Source organism: Cervus elaphus, chromosome 6 (genome assembly GCF_910594005.1).
Source record: "Cervus elaphus chromosome 6, mCerEla1.1, whole genome shotgun sequence".
Classification (NCBI taxonomy): Eukaryota; Metazoa; Chordata; class Mammalia; order Artiodactyla; family Cervidae; genus Cervus; species Cervus elaphus.
In genome coordinates this window covers 28,501,423-28,522,769 of record NC_057820.1, presented here as the reverse complement: position 1 = coordinate 28,522,769, position 21,347 = coordinate 28,501,423, and the positions used below count along the sequence as shown (strand labels likewise).

The 21,347-nt window shown below is 39.2% G+C and overlaps 1 protein-coding gene across 5 annotated transcripts in view; it reads right to left on the bottom strand.

Annotated features, from left to right (window-relative positions):
- Positions 1-441: 441 nt before the first annotated feature.
- The window catches only part of ADAMTS3 (ADAM metallopeptidase with thrombospondin type 1 motif 3), a 270,723-nt gene continuing 249,817 nt past the window's right edge, over positions 442-21,347 (bottom strand). For all 5 annotated transcript variants that reach the window (XM_043906512.1, XM_043906510.1, XM_043906511.1 and 2 more), the window contains 6 exons: positions 21,051-21,214; positions 15,161-15,326; positions 11,929-12,061; positions 9,491-9,698; positions 7,651-7,768; positions 442-3,151 (listed from right to left, as the gene is read on the bottom strand). In XM_043906512.1, the coding sequence (XP_043762447.1) occupies positions 2,592-3,151; positions 7,651-7,768; positions 9,491-9,698; positions 11,929-12,061; positions 15,161-15,326; positions 21,051-21,214 (1,349 nt within the window). In that variant the 3' untranslated portion in view covers positions 442-2,591. The remainder of the gene's footprint in view (positions 3,152-7,650; positions 7,769-9,490; positions 9,699-11,928; positions 12,062-15,160; positions 15,327-21,050; positions 21,215-21,347) is intronic.

The following is a 21,347-nucleotide window of genomic DNA, read 5'->3' as shown; positions in this document are numbered from 1 at the left end:
TGGCAACACTGTATCTCCTTGTTATATGATGAAGACCCTCCTCTGGATGGTCCTCCTGAGTCGTGGGTCATGTGTTTTCATCAGTCCTCAGGGTTCAGAGCTGACAGCAGCTTTTCAAAAAACTATCCCGAGATGGCACATTTTAAAACTAGAAGGATCCCCTTTTCCTTCTTATCCCACTAGCATTATTGCCACTTTCTCTCTCTTCAAGTTCTGTGGAATGGACTTAGGCAAAAAAAGTCACGTCATAACCTCTTATTTTCTTTTTTAAAAAATATTATGATACACCCTGATGTGAAAAGAAGATACCCTGTCACTTTCTTTGAGCCCCTTTGGAGAAAGTACAAGTAGCAATTGAACTTGATATTATTTCACTTTGTAGGAGGAAAGAACTTGGTTACCATTACTCAGTGATGATAAAAATTTCAATTGAGCCAGGTCTATACTTTGTTAACATTTTTATTGCTACGTGCTCCCAATACAACAATCAGCATCAGTAGTGTACACTTTGATAAAAAGGAATTTTTAGCTTAGTAGAAAAGGAAGCTCAAAGATCAGAAGTACAATGAATATATACATCTTTATGAGAGGTGTATGTGTGTGACCAGCTTTCTTTGTAATCCCCTGTGGATTAGATGCATGCACACGCAAGCGAACTAGAGAGAATTTCATTCTGAAATTTTAGGGGGAAAAAAAAAGACTCTGCTTGAGGCTCAGAGATTTACAATCTGGAATTCACCTAATTCATTTGCCCTTCAAAAGTCTTGCACCAAGTAGCAGCGATTCTTTAGAGGTATAGAGTCAATAGGTGAAGCTGTTATTTTTACCATGGTTAAAATGCAAAAAGTTTTTGCACATTCCCTGTGTTGAGAGGTTAACATATTTTCATTTTAGTTTGCAAACTGTATTTTTAGATGGTTCAGGAACTGACTTCAAAATCATTATGCTGACAACTTTTATCTTTCTTTTTCCTTTTAAGTGTAATTCACGAAATACTCATTTCTTTCACATACTTCTTTTCTGATGTTCCTAATTTAATATTTCATTAAACAGCTAGCTGTCTGAGCCCATACAATTTTATGTTTCGTTGAAGGGGAACAAGTTACCAACTTTGCATCAACTCCTCTAAAATTGCAAAAGGTTTGCATAACATCAATTTTGTTCAAATTTAGTTCTTTGATTTGGCTGCTTTAGTTTGCTTAAACTTCTCCTCTATGTACAGAACAAAGCATGCAGCTCTAGTTATGTCTCTCTAGTTTACCAAAATATGTCATTGGTATTAGAGTAAATATTTAGTACATAAAAATACTATCAAGAAAAAAAATCAAATTTTAATAAATATCTTCAGTTCTGAATTCTATATACAGATACTTTACATCTACTCCCTGGAATTTCTGGCTTCACTGTAAGTAAAGTGATCACTGACATAAATTACTAGCACATTATTGCAGTCAGATGCATTGTGGTTGTGAGCATGTGAATATGAACCATGCGGAAAATAAATATCGCAACCATTGACAAATACTTTCTTGAACCTGCTTCTAGAGCCCTACAGCCCTGCTCTATTTGAGTGTTAATCTAGTTTCATGATGCTTTTCTCAGCTACCAACATACAAATGATCTCAGAACATTTGTCATTATTATTACAGTACATCGAGTATACACATTTGTATATGTCAACAATGGGACGATTTAAAACAACAAAAGAACAGAGGAAAATCAACGGTGTCTATTGAAGCCCCGGTTAAAGGGTTTCTGTTTTGTCTTGCATGGGCTCATTTACTGGTCTCTGTTCCCTGTGACTACAAGTATGCTAAGACACTAATCTTATTCTTCTTTATTTAAAGGATGGAAGGTAGTATCTGCAGCTTATCTATTCTTTTTCTTTAATTTACATGTCACATTGTTGATCAAACAAAACCTCACAACGCAACCCTTTGTATTGTCAGTAGCTGCGATTCTAACTTCTTTGTAATATTCTCCTTTGAAAATCAACTCATACAATGTCAAATAAGGCAATACTCAATGACAGGCACCTAGAACATCCAGAAATGTAACACAGTAAACAATCAGTTGAGACATCTCTTAAAATAATACTGATTTCTGCAATATACAGTATTTACACAAACAGCTGCAAATTTGCTCATACAATATTTCTAATATAGATAAATAGGAATACAAGTCTAAGAATTCTTTGCTCCAAAACTTTTTGTTAACGTGTAAACCATTGGCACCTCTTTTTTCTTTTTACTGTAATTTTTTAAAATTAAAAAAGAAATCAGCTGATATGCACAATTGGTTCCAGTCCCTTTCCTGCTTTAGAAAATGACCCACACATCTAGCAACTTACTTTCCTCCGGTCAATAATCTTTGGTGCTTTCTTTCAATGAATTCTGGTAAATGAGTCGAGGCAGAACAAAAGGAGGACGAAAGCAACTAGAAAGTGAACCAGCACTTTTTTTTCTTCCACTCACAGAGAAAATGAGCTGATGATTTATGGAGAGTTCCACTTTAAACAAGCTGTATGCACCATGGAGAGAGGCAGGTCCTCTAGATTTTTCACTGACGTCGAGCCTTTTGGCTTCACTTGCTCATCTTTCCGACGTGGATGATCTTAGCGGACGTCTCTTGTCAATAAGCTTTTCATCTTTCTTTGAGGTTCTTGCCTGAGAAGAAGCACCTATGGAATCACTGGCTGCAAGGAAGGGGGCAGCAGCCAGTTGTGGAGATGAACTGAGGTGGCCACTCTTGGTGGGTGGGGAGGCCGGTCCCAGAGTTTTATCTTCTGCTGGCTGTGCTTGCCTCTGGGATAAGTTAGCACCATTGGATTTACTGTTTGGCCTGAAAGCAGCATGCTCATTTGGACCTGCTATGGAAGAGATTCTGCTCAAAGATTTCTTCTTTTCAGCAGAGGTCTCCGAATAGTACGGAACCAAAGATGTAGGCATCACTAGAGATCCAGGGAGGTCACTGGGGTTAAAGATAGCATCATCATGAATTTCAGCAGCTTCTGAAAGGTACGGCGGTGGCAGGGTGCTACTGCGCTTACTACAGGACTCACAGCATAACCTGTTATAACCTGGTATGGAGCAGTATCGTGCCAGCACCTCCATTTGACAGAATATGGACTTATCTCCCAAACATGGCTCATCTACAGAGATTCAGAGAAAAACAAAGTAAGACATATGTCCAAACATAAACGGTGGGCAATACGCATGGAGCTAGAGGGCATTATGCCAAGTGAAACAGACAGAGAAGGATGTATATCGTATGCACTCACTTATATGTGGAATCTAAAAAAGAACAAAACAAAAAAACAGAATCATAGATTCAGAGAACAAAGGAGTGGTTGCTAAGGGAGGGGCAAAATAGGTGAAGGAGATTCAGAGGTACAAACCTCCAATTACAAAATAAATAAGCCACAGGGATATCCCACAGAGCATAAGGAAAATGGCCAGTCATATGGTGATAACTTTGTATGGGCACAGACTTACTGTGGTCCTCATTTCATAATGAAATGACATAATACTGTATGCTGACTATATTTCATTTTAAATGTAAAAATAAATAGAACTAAAAATAAATAAAAGGAGGAAAGGCATGAAAATCATTTATGAATATAAAAAGATTTAACTAAGATCTAACATTGATAGGTGTTTTCCACATGAGCCTTTGCGTTAAAATATGAATATTAGAATAAATGTACTAAAAAAGTTGTTCTCTCTGTGCAAAGCACTTGAATTGACCAGCACTTTCACATCTCCATCAAGAGTCTTCAGATCAAGGGTATTTTTTCTTCTTAGGAATGTATTTCTGATTTTAGAAAATAGAATATTGAATTTGTTTTATCATACTTTTAAGACATAGAGAGGCATCTGCTTTTTAAAATTTTATGATAGTTCTGTCTTTATGATAGAGTAGTCTCCATATTAAGTTTAAATTGAAAATAAAAAATACTATCTGTTGGAACATATTAAATCTTGAAACTATATTACTAAAAGAAAAATCAAGATAGAATTTTGATTCAGAGAATATTCTCCAGAGTGAAGCAATAGTTTCATGTTCACCATTCAATGTTCTCAGGTTGTTTGTTATTTGAAAGCACAAATCTGGGTAACATGTGCCAACTTTCTTATGAATAATACATGGTTTATTTTATCGAATTGACAGTACTTTAAAGAATACTAAGTACCACTTATAAAACACTTGGTAGGTGTGTTTGTACGTACTATTTCCATTATTTTAAAATTTTATTGATCATAGGTTGTAAGAATTAGATTTCAAAAAATCCAAATGTTGAGTTCATAAAATGTCTGTACTTCTTTTCAGCCATTCCAGGGCATATTCTTTGCAGAGCCCATATATATAATCCAACACAGAATACAGATCTCATATCCAAATAATAAATGCAAAGAATTATAAATTGTGGCATTTATGTAATACAATCACAATGACAATGTAATGTTGGGTAATTCTACATTGCTAGTTAAGGAACTTGCTATATAACTTGCCAAAGAAATTGAATCCCTTTTCTAAAGTTTAGCGGGGGGGATCAAAAAAGGAGGGTCAGCTGGCAAGACCAATAGAGATTAACCTTATCACCTTTGTTAGAGTTAGAATGTCATGTACACTTCCCAAACTCTAAGATGACTTATTTTTGCCTGACATTTACATACCTATGACACAATATGATGCATTTGAATATCTCATACTAGAAAAGAATTAGCTTGTAATCTTAATTAGGTTGCAAATCCCTGCAAATTAATGGGTTTTACGTCAAGTATCAATCCCTTATCGTATCCAAATTATTTTTTCTATGCTTATGTCTTTCTATGCCTATAATATTTTCTTTTGGATTAAGGAAGAGAATCAAGCACATACCTGCTGACAATTGGGCATATTTGCAGAAATATACAGCTCTACCAGTTATTAAGAGCAATAAAGCTTACTCACAAAGTGTTTAGCCTTCTGACAGTAACACTTACATAAGAGTAAAATATTATGGTGACAGTACATTTACAGCTTCTCAGTAGGTAAATTTGTTCTTTTAACTTTGACTTGTGCTTTGAACTTTCAAATATACTTTCCAGAGAAAAATGATTAAGTATGTAAGTCCTTTGTCTCCCCCTCCTGGTCATACTTGTTCATGCCACCCCACATTATCAAAGGAAAATATGCAGAGAAATAATTCATCAGGTTACTTCGGAAGATCAGACAGGCAGTGGGAGAATAGGAAGAGAGAGAGAGAGAGAGACAGGCATGGGGAGTCAGAAGGGAAGGGACACGGGGGGCTGGGAGAGAAAGACGGCGGGGAAGACAAGAGAGGGGGATGAAAGTAAGAAATGGGAAGATGGAGAGACAGAGGAGGAGTGGCAGAGACAGGGAGGGGGAGGAAAGGAGAGACGAAAGTGGAGGAGAAAGAAAGACACTGTTAGACACATGCGCCAGAAAGGGAAGGATGAGGGGTGTCAGAGAGAAAAAGAGGGAAATGAAGAAAAAGAAGAGTCAGGAAGACACGGGGACAGAGAGAAGAGGAAAGGGAAAGAGACAGCAGGAGAAAGAGAGAGATGAGGAGGAGGAAGGGAGACTAGGAGAGAAAGAAAGTGAGTGAGAGAGGGAGAGAAGAAAAAGTGAGTGGAAAAAGGCATGTGTGGGGTGAGCAACCCACACAGAAAGTGAGCAACCCACAAACAGCAGCTGCCAGCAAATCAGGAACAAGGAGTGAGACCCACAGAGGAAACGAGAGGAGAGTGAAGTGGAGACACAAGATGAGACAGACAGCACACAGGCAGATGTAGAGAGCAACAGAAAAGGAAGAAGGAGGAGACAGAGCTATAGAAGCGGAAACCATCCAATATATGCTATTTATTACAACAGCAAACGTAATTATACAGACATCCCGGACTCATGACAGTTCCACTTTTGATTTATGGACTTCACAATGGCGTGAAAGCCGTATACATTCAGTAGAAACTGTACTTCAGATTTTGAATTTGGATCTTTTCTGGGTTAGTGATAAATGGAACGATCCTCTTGTGATGCTGGGCAAGGCAGCAGCCGCAGCTCCCAGTCAGTCAGGTGATCACCAGGGCAAATGACTTTTAATCATACTGTACCCAGACAACTATTCATAGGCTTTGAGTTAGATGATTTTGCCGAAGTGTAGGCTAACGTTAAGTGTTAAGAGCATGTTTAAGGCTAGGGCATGGTGTTTAGTAAGTTCTGCACATGCGATGACATCTGCATGCATGCTCAGTCATGTCTGACTCTTTGCAACCCTAGCCCACCAGGCTCATCTGTCCATGGAATTCTCCAGGCAAGAATACTGGAGTGGATTGCCATTTCCTCCTTCAGGGGATCTTCCCCACCTAGGGATGGAATCTACATCTCTTGCATCGGCAGGGAGGTTCTTTTTCACTGAGCCACCTTGGAAGCCCTGTTTTGTAAGTTAGTTGCATTAAATGCATTTTTGACTGAATGTATTTTCAACCCAGAAAGAGTTTATCAGAATACAACTCTCCTTTACATTGAGCAAGATCTGCACTTTAAAATAAAGAGCCTCTGTTTTTGCAATACTGAAGGAATAGGTCAAGCAAATTTTAGCCTAGATACAAGGTGCCTATTTTGCAAGCACGTTTGTTGAATATTTGGGCTTCCCTCATAGCTCAATTGGTAAAGAATCACCTGCAATGCAGGAGACCCCAGTTCAATTCCTGGGTTGGGAAGATCCACTGGAGAAGGCATAGGTTACCCACTCCAGTATTCCTGGGCTTCCCTTGTGGCTCAGTTGGTAAAGAATACGCCTGCAATGTGGGAGACCTGGGTTTGATCCCTGGGTTGGGAAGATCCCCTGGAGAAGGGAAAGGCTACTCACTCCAGTATTCTGGCCTGGAAAATTCCATGGACTGTACAGTCCAAGGGGTTGCAAAGAGTCGGACATGACTGAGCGACTTTCACTTTCATGGCTATGGATGCAGGTATTGGCAACAGCTTTGTGAATGACATTTATCATCTGCATGTCTCAACTGAATAATTTTAGTAAAACATTGCAAAACATTCTCCATTACGATGCCTTTAACAATAATCTGAAGTTATAAAGCAAATCAGAGAGGAAAGAAGTAGATTCTTCTAGAAACACAGATTGACAGAAACTTCATATACATGATACAGCCCTCACCCCAGCATTACCGTCCACTGGGGACCATGGAGGCTGCAGTGGTGATGGTAATTAACTGGAGGGGATGCTGCCTCAGACACCCATCTTAAAGAACTGTATTAGGCTAATATTTCAAGTATGTTTTCCTAAAGTTATTTTTCAATAAGTAAATGGGAATTCCAGAGCTTGTCCCAAAAGGAAATTCTCCTCTTTTGAGGCTCAAAAACATAGTCATAGTGCAAGTTTGATGCATAAAGCAGGGTACCCAAAGCCGATGCTCTGGGACAACCTAGAGTGATAGGGTAGGGGAGGGAGGCGGGGAGGGGGTTCAGCATGGGGGGAACACGCATACCTATGGCCGATTCATGTTGATGTAAGGCAAAAGCCATCACAGTAATTTTCCCAATTAAAATAAATGAATTAATTAAAAAATCAAAATAAAGAAAAAAGTGAACCATGGTCAGAACAGTGAAATCAATCAGGGTCATACCTACCATTACAAGGAGGCAGCTGACAAGCTCGGACAGACTCAGGCTTCTCCCCGTCGCAGTGGTCACCGGCCCTGCAGAGGACCTGCCTCACCTCTGTTCCCTCACCGCAGGTCACTGAACACTACGGAAACAAAGGCTACGATTGTAGACGTTTTACTCCACCAAGACGGCCTTTCTTCCTTCCCCCATGTGCACACTCAGGCAGACACAGGCACGCACAAGCATACATGCACACACCGCGCTGGGGTTCCTTCTCTGCTGCGTGGTGTTCCAGTGACTTTGGAGGCAGAGAATCCTGTTTATACCCTGGCTCCATCCTTCACCAGCCTGGGAACATTGCTCTTTCTCTGAAAGCCTCACAGAATAGTTGGAGTAAATGAAGGCAAAGGAAACGATGTATGTAAAGCAGGTAAGTCCGGCACTTAGGAAGCATTTGATGCTGAAGAAATCATTGTTACAGTGTTAACACCTTCTGCCCCTTCCTAAAACCAGTGGTGGAGTCCATTTTCAGGGAGCGGATCTCGGATTGAGCTTTCCCTTCTCTCACCTTCCTTACAGATGGCAAACTGACTCATGTGCTGTGTTGGAACTACTATTACTCTATTCCCACAAATTCATTTATTTAAGGAAGGGGCTAACTGCTCTAGAACTAAGTCCAGAGACAGCCATGCTATTGGTCTAGGCAGGATCTGTAGAGGAAGAAGTCTTGTTCCAGGGCTCTGAAGAGAGTGAAAGGTGAGTTCTTCTAGTCCTGTGCAGGGAACCTTCATTGGCTTGTTCCTTCCATCCTGGCTCTGCTCTCCACTTCCTCTTTCATTCCCTATCTGCTTTTTTGAGTTCCTGTCCTCCTAGCCACTCTTCTATGGCCCCATAATTCCTTATTTGGAATCTTTAGAAACATCAAAGATCTGTGGTTAATACAAGGACCGAGACACTGATTCAGCCAGTCACCAAACAGACGTTATTCAGACAGGCACCACCTGGGCACTGGGGAAGCAAAGTACCTTTTTTTTTTTTTTTTTTTGAGAAATGCTTGGACTAGGGCTGAGCATAGGTTGAAAGACAGGAGTTGTGATACACTGCTGTGATCAGCAAGCCATTGGTAGGCTTCTGCTTTTGGAATGAAGAGGAAGGACTGCAGAAAAGGCACCCCTGGAAGGTGGTATTTTGGACCATGCAGCTGAGCCTTGATGGATGATGGGCAGATGGTCAGATAGGCAGAGAGGGAAGGGCAAGCCAGCCAGAAGGGAGGAGGCTCCAACCAGCTGGTCTTTGGAACAGTGAACAGTTTCCTCAGACTGGGACAAAGAGGTGGCATAAAGGAAGATGGATCAAGAAGAGTTATTGTGGGATTTATTTATTTTTTGTTGGTGACCATTCTGCAATGTATTCAAATACCAAATCATTAAGTTGTACACCTGAATCTAAGGTAGTGTTGTATCAATTATACCTCAATTAAAAATACACACACACACAAAAAAAAAACAGTGGGGTGTCAAACAGGGAAGGGCCCTGCATTCAAGGTTAGGGATTTAAAAGGTATCTAGGAGGGACAGTGCGGTCAACACTAATATTAGAAAATCAGTCACCTTTTAGACAGCTTTGTATCCCAAAGCATCCAAATGTGGTTTGCCCCCATCAATGAATCTTACATGCAAACACTTTTAAAATACCATTTTTTCTTAATATGCCCAGGTGCTTACTGATTCCAAACAATGTGACAGCTTCTCCATTCACACAAAGCCCACCGGATACAGAAGCGAAATTAAAATATGTTTCACGTGTTTCCACACACATGTTTCCCTGTCCCCCCTCCCCGGGCGCTCAGAGTTCGCACACGCACCTCGTTCCAGGGCCCCGTCTTCCACTGGGCCGGGCAGGGCAGTCTGTTGCAGGGCCGGCGGCTCTCGGGCCGCTCGCCGGGGCAGTACTTGCTGTTCACGGAGCGGTTGGTGCCGTCGTGGAGCGGCTGCAAGCAGCGCACGGTGCGGAGCTGGTAGCCGGAGGCGCCGCAGGTTTTGGTGCAATGCTCCCACTCTTCCGCCGCCCAGCTGCAGGGGTGGGGGGAGGGCTTAGTGACACTGTCCCCCACGGTGACCCCGGTGCACCGCGCGCCCCCTTTCCTGCACTGTAAGCCTAGGTTTTTTTCTGCTCTCTGGGTGAGCTGCCACCCAGGGGGCCACTTCAGATATCTGGATGCATCAGTCTTACAACTTTCTAACAAAAATAGATCTGACACTTCTGTTTTTTAGGCCTCCCAGGTGACTTTGACACAACCTTCTCTCTTCCAAAAGGATCATCTACAGAGGGCTTTGGAAACGCATCTTAAGGTTTTCCCCTTAGATTCAGGCATGATGGTAGTTTTCAAAACTAGCCCCCACTGGTAAACAGGATGTGGTCTACTGATTGCTATTACTCATCAAAAAAAGAAGGAAATAATACCATACACAGTATCATGGACGGACCTGGAGATTATCATAGGAAGTGAAGTAAGTCAGAAAAAGACAAATATCATATGATATCACTGATATGTGGAATCTAAAAATAGGATGCCAATGAACTTATTTTGCCTCAGGGTGTTAAATATCTCAAAGGAAAGATAAAAAGGATCCATCTGATCCCTGCCATGACAAATTGATTTGACTGCTACTGCTTTTTCATTACTTCATGACTTTACTCATGTTTTAATATTCTGAGATTACTGTTCCATCTCTATGGTTGTTGCTGTGAAGGCTACCTGACATATCCATTGTGTTTGAAAAATTTTGCTCTCCGTATAGGCCCTTATTGACCTGATAAAAGTTGTGTGCCTCAGCAGAAACCGCTTCCATGAATGCACCTGATAGAAACATTTCCAAGCAGATATTTAAAAAAAGATTTCCTAGGGGACATTCCCAAATTACACATCCAAATTCAATGTCAGTGTCCCAGCACTCTCCAAATTAGCTATGGATACACTATTACAGACAGTTCTTCATTACATATATCCCAAAGGGTTGTCACCATTGATTACCTCCAGTTAACCAATCTGTCAGAATGTAATGGAAGCATACTGTTTGTCCTTTCCAAAGTTACTTTCTCTCTGCATTTTTTAGAATTTCTGTATATATGAAGCTTGGTGTTGTTGCTCTTTAGTCACTAAGTCAGGTCTGACTGTAGTCCACCTTTGTCCTTTGTCCATGAGATTTCCCAAGCAGGAATACTGGAGCGGGTTGCCATTTTTTTCTCCAACCTAGGTATTGAACCTGTGTCTCCTGCATTGGCAGGTAGATTCTTTACCACTGAGCCACCTGGGAAGCCCATATATGCAGCACCAAAATATAAGCAAGTTAAAACCTTGGCAGTTTTTGCTCTTCAGAGTTTAAGATTGCCCTGGTTTGTCAACTGACAGTAAGAATGAATGGTGGCAACTGAGAAAGTTTACTCAGTTTTGAAGACTTCAATAGTGACTCTCATTTGAAGATAGGTATTACATGAGAGGTATATACTTCATAGTCATAGGTACTTTTGGCCACCAGGGAAACCTGGATATATGGTAATTAACTCAGTAGACCCAAGAAAGATAAAGTCAAGTATTTGGTGGCTCAGGTGGTAAAGAAGCCACCAGCAATGTGGGAGACCTGGGTTCGATTCCTGGGTTGGGAAAATCCCCTGGAGGAGGGCATGGCAACCCACTCCAGTATTCTTGCCTGGAGAGTCCCCGTGGACAGAGGAGCCTGGCGGGCTACAGTCCATCGGGTCACAAAGAATCAGACATGACTGAGCGACTAAGCACAGCCCACACATACAAACAAATCTATAAACAAAACAGAAATGGACATAGAGAACAAACTTATGGACCAAAGGGGAAAGGGAGGTGAGGAGGAAGAAACTAAGAGTATGGGATTAAGAGGTACAAACTACTACACCTAAAATAGAAAAGCAAAAAGGATTTACTGTGTAGTACAGGGAACTATATTCAATATCTTGTAATAACCTATAAAGTCAGGTAATCTGAAAAAAACGGAATCATTTTCTTGCACACCTGAAATTAACACAGTATTGTAACTTAACTATACGTCAGTAAGGTAGAGAAGCAGAAGTAAAAGCGAGAAGCAGAAATATGGTTAAAAACACAGGACTAAAGGTTTATATAATTCCTGTGAAATGATCTGATCACTGTAAGCAGGTACACATATTAGCTTTGACTAAAAATAAAATTAAAACTAAAAAGAGCTAATGACGTTTAAATCCCTTTCATTTTGTCCTTGGTATATAAGGATAGGTAAAATGAATGCTCACAGTGGATGTGTGCACTCCTGAATATTGCACATTCTTCTAATAGGTTTTGGCTTTTTGTTGACCTCACAGAAGCTTCGATGAACCATTTTGTTATCACTTTTCCTACGGCATCCGTATTTAGTGTACTGAAAACCTGGGGAGGCAAATATATTTTTGATTTAATCATTTATTCATTCTGTCACCTATTTGATCATTTATTCATTCATTTCATTCATCAAGTATTTATTGAGCCAGGCATGGTTCTAGGTGCTCTAGTTCCAGAAGCAAATTAAATAATCAAATAAAAATTAAATCAACAAAAATCCTTTAATAAATATTATAAAGTATTAAATAGCAACTGCATGCTTGTTAATGAACTAGATCCTGAAATACAGTCTAGTAAGATAGTCAGATAGGAAAACTATGTCATACCTAGTGACATAGGCTTCTACAAAGCTATGTCAATAATTGACTGTAGAGGGCAGCAAAGGAACACAGAGGGGAAGTTCTCTACCTTAGCTGGAGGAGAGACAGAGAATGTTTACAAGATCAGCACTTCCCTGGGCAGAATCCTGAAGTTCAGATAGCACCAGTAAAGGGAATGGGTTTCACTGGTGGCTCAGTGGTAAAGAACCTGCTTGCCCCTGTAGAAGACATGAGTTCGATCCCTGGGTCAGGAAGATCCCCTGGAGTAGGAAATGGCAACCCACTCCAGTATCTGTGTCTGGGTCCCAGAAGAGTTGGACATGACTTAGTGACTAAACAACAAAGAGAATGAAGCAGAATAATACTCCAAGCAAATGAAATGACATAGAAAACTGCAGGACTCTTTGAATGGCTGAAGTTGGGATCCAATCTTAAAAGACCTGCGGGCCAGACAAATGTTTAGACTTTATCCAGGGAGTTATTGAGGGTCTCCCCAGGCACCAACTTGGACGTTTAAAAATATATATATATATATAATTTTTTAATTTTGGAAAATTTTAAGTCTAAAAAAGTGTAAGGAAAGCACAATGAATATGCCTTACACCGAGATTAAGATTAACATGCTTTTGTTACCATGTCAGCATATTTGATATACATATTTTTATATCATATATATTAATTATAACATATAATAAACAGATTATATCAGTAAAGAATCTGCTTGCAATGCAGGAGACCCGGATTCGATTCTTGGGTTGGGAAGATCCTCTGGAGAAGGAAATGGCAGTCCACTTCAATACTCTTGCCTGGAGAATCCCATGAATAGAGGAACCTGGCAGGCTACAGTCCATGGAATCGCAAGAGTCGGACATGACTTAGCAGCTAAACCAGTACCACATATACATTTACATATAAAATGTTGCTGAACCTTTTGAGAGTCAGTTGCTAACATTCTGATTCCTCACTTCTATACCTCAGCATATAGCTCATAACAAGCACATTTTCCCACATAACCACAATATACTCTTAAAATCAGAATATTTAACACAAATATAATACTATTATCTAATATAAAGATGGTATTCCAAATTTATCAATTGCCCTATAATGTACTCTATAAAAATGTTTCTCCAATCAAAGATCATGCATTGCATTTAATTGTCATGGAATTAATCAGGAGTAGTTTTAATCAGGACTAATTTTAATCTCTTTCTGTCTTTTAATATTTTTGAGGTGATAAGTGAGCTGTTTTGTAAAATGTCCCACAATCTGGGTTTATCTGTCTCCTAATGGTTCGATTCAGGTTTTCACTCTGGTCAAGAATATTACATAAATTATCTTTTGTCTTCAGGGTAACATATTGAGAGAAAGAAGGATCTGAATCAGGGAATATAATTCTACTCATTCATTCATTCATTCATTCATCCAGTCAAGAAATTACCTAGAAATGAAGAATATCAATTTAGTTGGCTAGAGACTTCTGCAAGATTCTTCCCTTTCAAAGTCGAGAAGGGAACCTGATGAGGGAGGAATAGATCTAGTAGATATTAAAAAGGTGTATCTGAAAGTCTTGTGACCAAGTATATGTTGAGGATGCAGCGGTGGTTGGTGGTGGTTTAGTCACTAAGTCGTATCCAACTCTTGTGACCCCAAGGACTATGGCCTGCCAGCTCCTTTTTCCATAGGATTTTCCAGTCAAGAATACTGGAGTAGATTGCCATTTCCTTCTCCGGGGGATCTTCCTGGCCCAGGGATCAAACCTGGGTCTCCTGTACTGCAGGCAGATGCAGTAGGAGGATCCAAATTTAATCACTTTGTGAGAGATGAAGTATCATTTTTATTTTATTTAGTTTTTGGCCACACCTCGTGGCATGCAGTATCTTAGTTCCTTGACCAGGGACTGAACCTGTGCCCTCTGCAGCAGAAGTGCAGTCTTAGCCACTGAACCACTAAGAAAGTACCTAAAGTGTCATTTTAACTAATTATCTAAAAACATTGTATGTCCTTTCTAGAGAAAAAAACTTTAAAAATACATCTTTGAATTTACAAGTATAAATATTTACCCAGGCATTCATTATTATAATGAGTAATTTCTTGTTTTCAACCATTAAGTGTTACTATGATGAGAGAATTCTGTCTAGGCTAGCTCCATTGTGGAGCACTTGCTGTTCCAAACTAGAGGAATGGATGATGGGAAAGATTGAGAAAGTCTGAGATGAGCTTAATGGATCTACTCCAGAGAGAGAGCAGACAGGTAGCAGAATGCAGTACAAACAGGTACGAAGAAGCCAGGCCACCTACCTGGGTGTGTATCTTACAGTGCTGATCTTCCCTGGGCATCAGTTTCCCCATCAGTATGACAGAGGTAAAAATAGCACCAACCTCTTAGAGCCATTCATCATTAAAATGTGAAACACTTAAAATAGTATCTGGTACATGGTGCAACTAAGAGCTCTTTCATTATTAATGCTGACGAGCAATGCATAGGTATGGAAAGTCAAAGTGGAGGAGAAGGAAGGTAAGAACCAAAGGACACGGAAGTTTGGGAGAGTCAGGAAAGAATAAAGAGACTAAGGGTTACCACTGCATGGATGTAAGACAGGGGAAGGGCCAAGGAATTTTAAGATGGTCTACTATTGATATGGATGGATTCCTATCATTTGTAGATCCTGAGATTTCAGTCAAAATGCTTTATATTTAAGTTCTGGTTATGTCTGGTGTTTCTCAGGTTGTGTCCTCAGTTAGACACAATCCTTAAGGCAGAAGGAAGAAGATTGGCTTTTATATGAATTACATTTTAATATAATAAATGTGTTCAATTTGTTACCTCCTCCACAGGGTTTGGAACACTGAGACCAGCTCTTCAATGCCCACTCAAAAGTATCCAATTCTTCCTGGATGACATTGTTGCTGTTGATTGTAGGTGCGGAGTCCTCATGGATGATGTACTTATATGTCAGGCTAGAGCGGGTATCGTTCTCCTGAGGGATAATCTAACGTACACATGAAATAGATATGTAAATCGCCTGAGTTTTAAATTTGAATGAAAAAATTACAAATATTTCAGAATACATATCTTATTAAAACTGGAAGACTTTCAAGTAGTTTCTAAAAATAGAGTGTTTTTTCTTTCTATCACTAAAGTACAGGTATGTCTTAAGAAAAAATGCAAATATATAAAGTATCTTGACATTAAAAAATTTTAAAAAATACAATAAAATTCAATTTAGAGTTCCTCAAGTTACATATCTCCTGAGTGTACTTAATTGTTACTCTTTACGGTAGACTTTTATTATGGTGATAAAGATAATAATGTTCCATCCAGAAAATATGACATCATGAAAAAATATAAACAAAATTAAAATCATCCATAATTCCACAAAACCAGAGAAAACTAAAGTCACTTTTATTATTTTGGGATAGAACCTCAAGATATTTGCATATGTGTGTGTGTGTGAGTGTGTGTGTATGTGTACACATACATACTTTTCTGGTCTTGCTTATTTCACTTAACATGTCACGCATTTCCCAAGACAGTAAATATTCTTTGAAAATGTATTTCTAAATGCCAGCATAGTATTTACTCTTAGTGCATGTCTGCATGTTCAGTCGCTCAGTCGTGTCCAACTCTTTGCAGCCCCATGGACTGCAAAAGCTCCTCTGTAGAGTCTTTTTGTAGACTGCCAGGCTTCTCTGTCCATGGGATTCTCCAGCAAGAATAGAGGAGTAAGTAATCATTTCCTACTCCAGGGGATCTTCCTGACTTAACAGATCTAATCCAGGCCTCCAGCATCCCCCACATTGGCAGGTGGATCCTTAACCACTGTGCCACCTGGGCAGCCCATTTAATCCTAGTGTACCTTATTTAATCAGAAAAATTATTATCTATATTTTGATTAAAATTAACCCTACTTTTGTGATAATTTCTGATTTTCCTTAATGTGATAAAGGGTACAAACACTTTTTTATAGTTCTCATAATAGACCAAGCGAATGGCCCTTCAGAATAGTTAAAACAATTATTATTTTCCTGATGAGAGTATATGAGGGTGCTCCCATTCAGCACTGTGTATTAAATCATTTTCCTCTTTGTTAACTGAATGGGCAAAAGATTGTTGTTTTAGTTGCTATTTATTTGATAAATAGTAAAGATTAATTTTCCTAAGTTTATTGGTCACTTGTATTTTGTGACCATGCATTTGAACACCATGCATTGCGTGTTCATGTCAGATCCTCTTTATTTTATTGTTATACATATTCTTTTTTTCATGTAATCCAAGCAATAGAAATATTAATCCTTTTATAATAAACTTTGCAAGCATATTCTCAGCTTTTTATGTGATCTTTACTTTTCTAGCAAAGCACTCTTTTTTATAAATAGTTTTTATTGACTTTCATGTAGTTTTTACAGGATTGTATTAATTACACATGGCTCCCTGGGGTCACTCTCATATCACTGGCGAAGCCCTGCAAGAAGGCTCTGAGGCCAGACACCTGTGCTGCTGGAGAAAAATGCAATGTAATTACATACGAGTAAAATAGAGCTTCTGATCTCCAACCAATCAAACTTAAAATAATCTAAATAAACTTTGATTGATATGTATTTTCCTATAAAATTATCTAACCTGTGGAACAGAATGAGAATCCAGAAATAAGCCCACATAAATTTGGGTAATTAACTTTTGACATAGATGAAAAGGGAACTTAATGGAGAATGGACATTGCTTTCAACAAATGGTGCTGGACACTGTGGTGGCTTAAAAAATGTGTGTGCAGGTCCTTTGACACTTTCTCTCTCTCAAGAAGTGGAGCTTAATTCTCTCCATCAGCGGATCCTGGACCAGTGGCTTGCTTCTAGCAAACAGCAGCAGATGTGAAAGGATGTCATTTCTAAGATTAGGTTAAAAAGACGGACTTCTGTCTTGGTTGCATTCTCTTTCTGGATCATTTGAATCACTCACTTCTGAAAGACAGCTGTCATGTGATACGGACACTTAAGCATCCTACTTAAGCAACCTCATGAAGAAGCTTGGGAGTAATTTCCAAGGGCTTTCAACTGCCCTGTGACTCAGCTGGGAACTGAGAAGAGTCTCTCCAGCAGAGCCCTGAGGTGACTGTAGCCTCAGCTGAGAGCATCCTCACGAGATACCCTGAGCCAGAACTAGTCATGGAATCTATTCCCAGATTCCTGACCCAGAGAAACTATGAGATAATAATGTTGCTTGTGTTCAGCCACCAAGTTTGGGGTGATCTGTTATGCAAGAATAGATAATGTGTGGACATCCATGTACAAAACTAAGACCCTAATGTGGACAAAATGTGTATAAAATTAGCTTAAGTGGTTAATAAACTTAAAATGGATAAATGTAAAACTATAAAAGTTACTGGAGAAGGCAATGGCACCCCACTCCAGTACTCTTGCATGGAAAATCCCATGGACGGAGGAGCCTAGTAGGCTGCAGTCCATGGGGTCGCGAAGAGTCAGACATGACTGAGTGACTTCACTTTCACTTTTTCACTTTTATGCATTGGAGAAGGAAATGGCAACGCACTCCAGTGTTCTTGCCTGGAGAATCCCAGGGATGGGGTCGCACAGAGTCAGACACGACTGAAGTGACTTAGCAGCAGCAGCATAAAAGTTACAATAAATAGAAGAAAAAGAATTTTGATCCTGGATCAGGAAAAGAAACAAACAACCTTATATAATAAGAAGGTCTTGATCCATAAAAGGAAAAATTGATAAATTGGACTTCAATAAAGTTAAAATATTTTTATGAGAAACACTACTAAGAGAAGGAAAAGAAACTACATACTAGAAGAGAATATCTGAAAAGCCACATTTCATAGAGGATTTATATATTGAGTATATAAAAAAACTCTGAAAACTTAAAAAGAAAAAAGCAACCTACTTTTACAATGGACAAAAGATCTGAACAGACACTTTATCAAAGAGAAATAATTTTCAAATGAAAAAAGATTTGAAATTTAGTGAGATCATTTATTTTAGATTAGTATAATATTTTTATAGGGAATCCAATAAATATTGGTTTCGTATAAACAATCTAACAATATTTTTCAAATCAAAATGATGGCTTCTGCTTTCATCCATGAGGCAGTAATAGAGTTGCCTTCCTGATATTAAAAATAATAAAACTGGATACAATATTTGAGGGAATGTTTTTTCTTGCAATGAATAACACAGTAAAGGATAATGATCTCAGTGAGAAGAGTAACGTGTTAAGTACTGGCTTCTGGACAGGGCCAGGTCTGGACCCTGGTGTGGAGAGCAGGAACTCAAGCCAAGTCAGTGTCTCACTGAGCTGAGGAGGAGCGGGGAGTTTGGGACTTTCAGAGACACAGGCACTAAAGAAAAGAGGGCTTCAGAGAGGGTGGTCCAGAAAGCTGCATGGGTTTTCTACATAGAGGACTGGTCTGTGCACCCCAGGCCAAGAAACCATGCTATCTACCAATGCGTGGCTGCCATGGCATCGGGAGCAGGGCAGAGGTACTGCGGGGCAGGCAGGGATGAGGGCCCTAGGTGCCCTCATGGCCTCCCGAACACTCCAGGTACGCAGTCAAGGCACCAGAAAGCCAAGACTTAAGAATAAGAACAAAACTGAAATAGATCAACCCTCAGAAAGGAAAACCAAGCCTCCAAGGATCAGCGGAAACTGACAATAAATTAACTGCCAGACAGAATAAAACCCAACGCTTTTAAGGAAGGCAAGGTAAACTAAACGCCCGACAAATTAACATCTCTAATGCTCAGTGTGCAATAAAAAAAGTATAAGAAGTATGAAAATGTGAACTATAATCAAGAAAAAAAAAAAGAGCCCACAAAATCAGGCAATATGAAGTCTCAAGACTTAGAGGAAAAGTTGGATGTAATGAGTGAAAATATATGGATATCTCAGCAGAAAAATGGAAATTATAAGAAAAGAAAAAAAAAAGGAAATTCTAGAAAACAAAGTACACTATCTGACATGAAAACTTTACTGTATGCGCTCAGTGGCAGATTGGAGCTCACATAAGACAGTCAATGAATTTGAACACAGTTCAACAGAAATTATCTAACCTGAAGGACAGAGAAAAGACAGCAATTACAAAAGGATGAGCAGAGTTCACAAGTCTCATGAAACAATTTCAACTGGTTTCACATACATGTACATGAATCCCAGGAATAGAAAGAAAGAGATGGGGGAAAAGTAAACTTGAAAACATGTGGAAAATTTACCTCAATTTAGTGAAAAACATCAATCTATAGAGCCAAGATAGTTGGTGAACCCCAAGCAGGATACATACAAAGAACATCACAAAGTAAGCATGCCACAGTCAAACTACAAACCAATCCAAGACAAAAAGATAAGGAGAAAATTGTAAAATGCATCCAGAGAATATTGACACACGAAATGCACAGCAGCAACCTAAATGAAGCTTACTTCTCATCATAAACAATGGATTCGAGAAGACAAATGTTATATAAATGAGTCAATGATGGCTCCTGTATATTGCTCCCTAGGTCACTTATTTATACACAGCAAGTTCAGACCGATTAGCTCAAAAATCCACTGGCACCAAACTCGGATTTTCACATGGCCAATTGTTTCAAATGTAGCCCAAAGAAGTAGATTTCTAACCATCTAGAAGAGAAGGGGGAAACAGAGGATGAGATGGTTGGATGGCTTCATCAACTCAATGGACATGAGTTTGAGCAAACTCCAGGAGATAAGTGAAGGACAGGGAAACCTGGTGTTCTGCAGTCCATGGGGTCACAAAGAGTCAGACATGACTGAGCAACTGAAGAACAGAGCCTGCTTGCTTTGCACACCCTTATGAAACTGGACCCCAAATCCACTAATTATAAATAAGACTTTGTGGTTATCAGGATCCCAGGCTGCTGCTGCTGCCTTCTGAAGCTCTCCAACCCAGAGTCTCCCCGCTGTGCTGCTGGGCAACGTCACCTGGACACAAAATCCCCTCTCGGGTTTCCCCTCCCCCCAAAAGTTCCTTTGCCCTTGTCTTCTTCCTGAAGGTGGCCTCACAGGCCAACCTGCTGAGGCATCACCTGAATGACATGTTTGGGTGCTACTGACACCTCATGGTCACATCTGTTTCCTAGATGAGACCCCAAATTCCTGGACCTCTCTACGATGACAGAAAAACATCATTAAAGTGCTGAGAAAAAAACAAACAAGCTAGCCACTTCCAATTTTATATCCAGTGAAGATATCCTTTAAGAATGAGAGTGAAATAAAGACGTTTCAGAGAAGTGAAAGCAGAGAGAGTAACTTGCTAGCGTGCATACCCATAGCACAAGATATGTTAAAGGAAGTTCATTATATCAAAGGTGAAGGGTGCTAAACAGAAAATCAGATTTACCAGGAAAGATGAAGACTATCAACAATGCTAAATATGTGAGTAAATATAAAAATCTATTTTTTCTTTTCTTGTCTTTAAAAGATAACTGATTACTAAAATCAAAGATCATAATACTGTATTTGGTTTATAATATATATATAATAAAATATATGACAAAGTTCCCCAAAGAATATAAAGAGGAAGGATAAATGGAGTTATTAAAAACAAGTAAATAAAATTAATTATAATTATTTATATTATAGTAAACATTTAATTATAAAATTAATTATAATTGAAATAAATTAATTATAAAAAATATAAAGTAAACCAACTACACAGTGAGCCTGTAATGCCACATACCAAAACAATAACAGGATCATGTAAAGGTCCATCGGTGTGAAGAGTTTCAATGTCATCTTCAATGTTATAATCCCATTCCACACCAAGATCTATGAAGGTCTTTGACTTGGCTTCCTCTCCTTTGCCATTTAAAATATAGTGGCCTGTAGCCTGATTCTTAATTGCTAAAGAAAGAAAAATGAGTAACTGGCATACATTTTATCTTATTATAGCTTTGAAGATTCACAGTTAAGTCTCTCCCCTTCTATGAATGAAAGACCGTGTTTATGAGTATTCAAAGCAATTAAAATGAGTGTT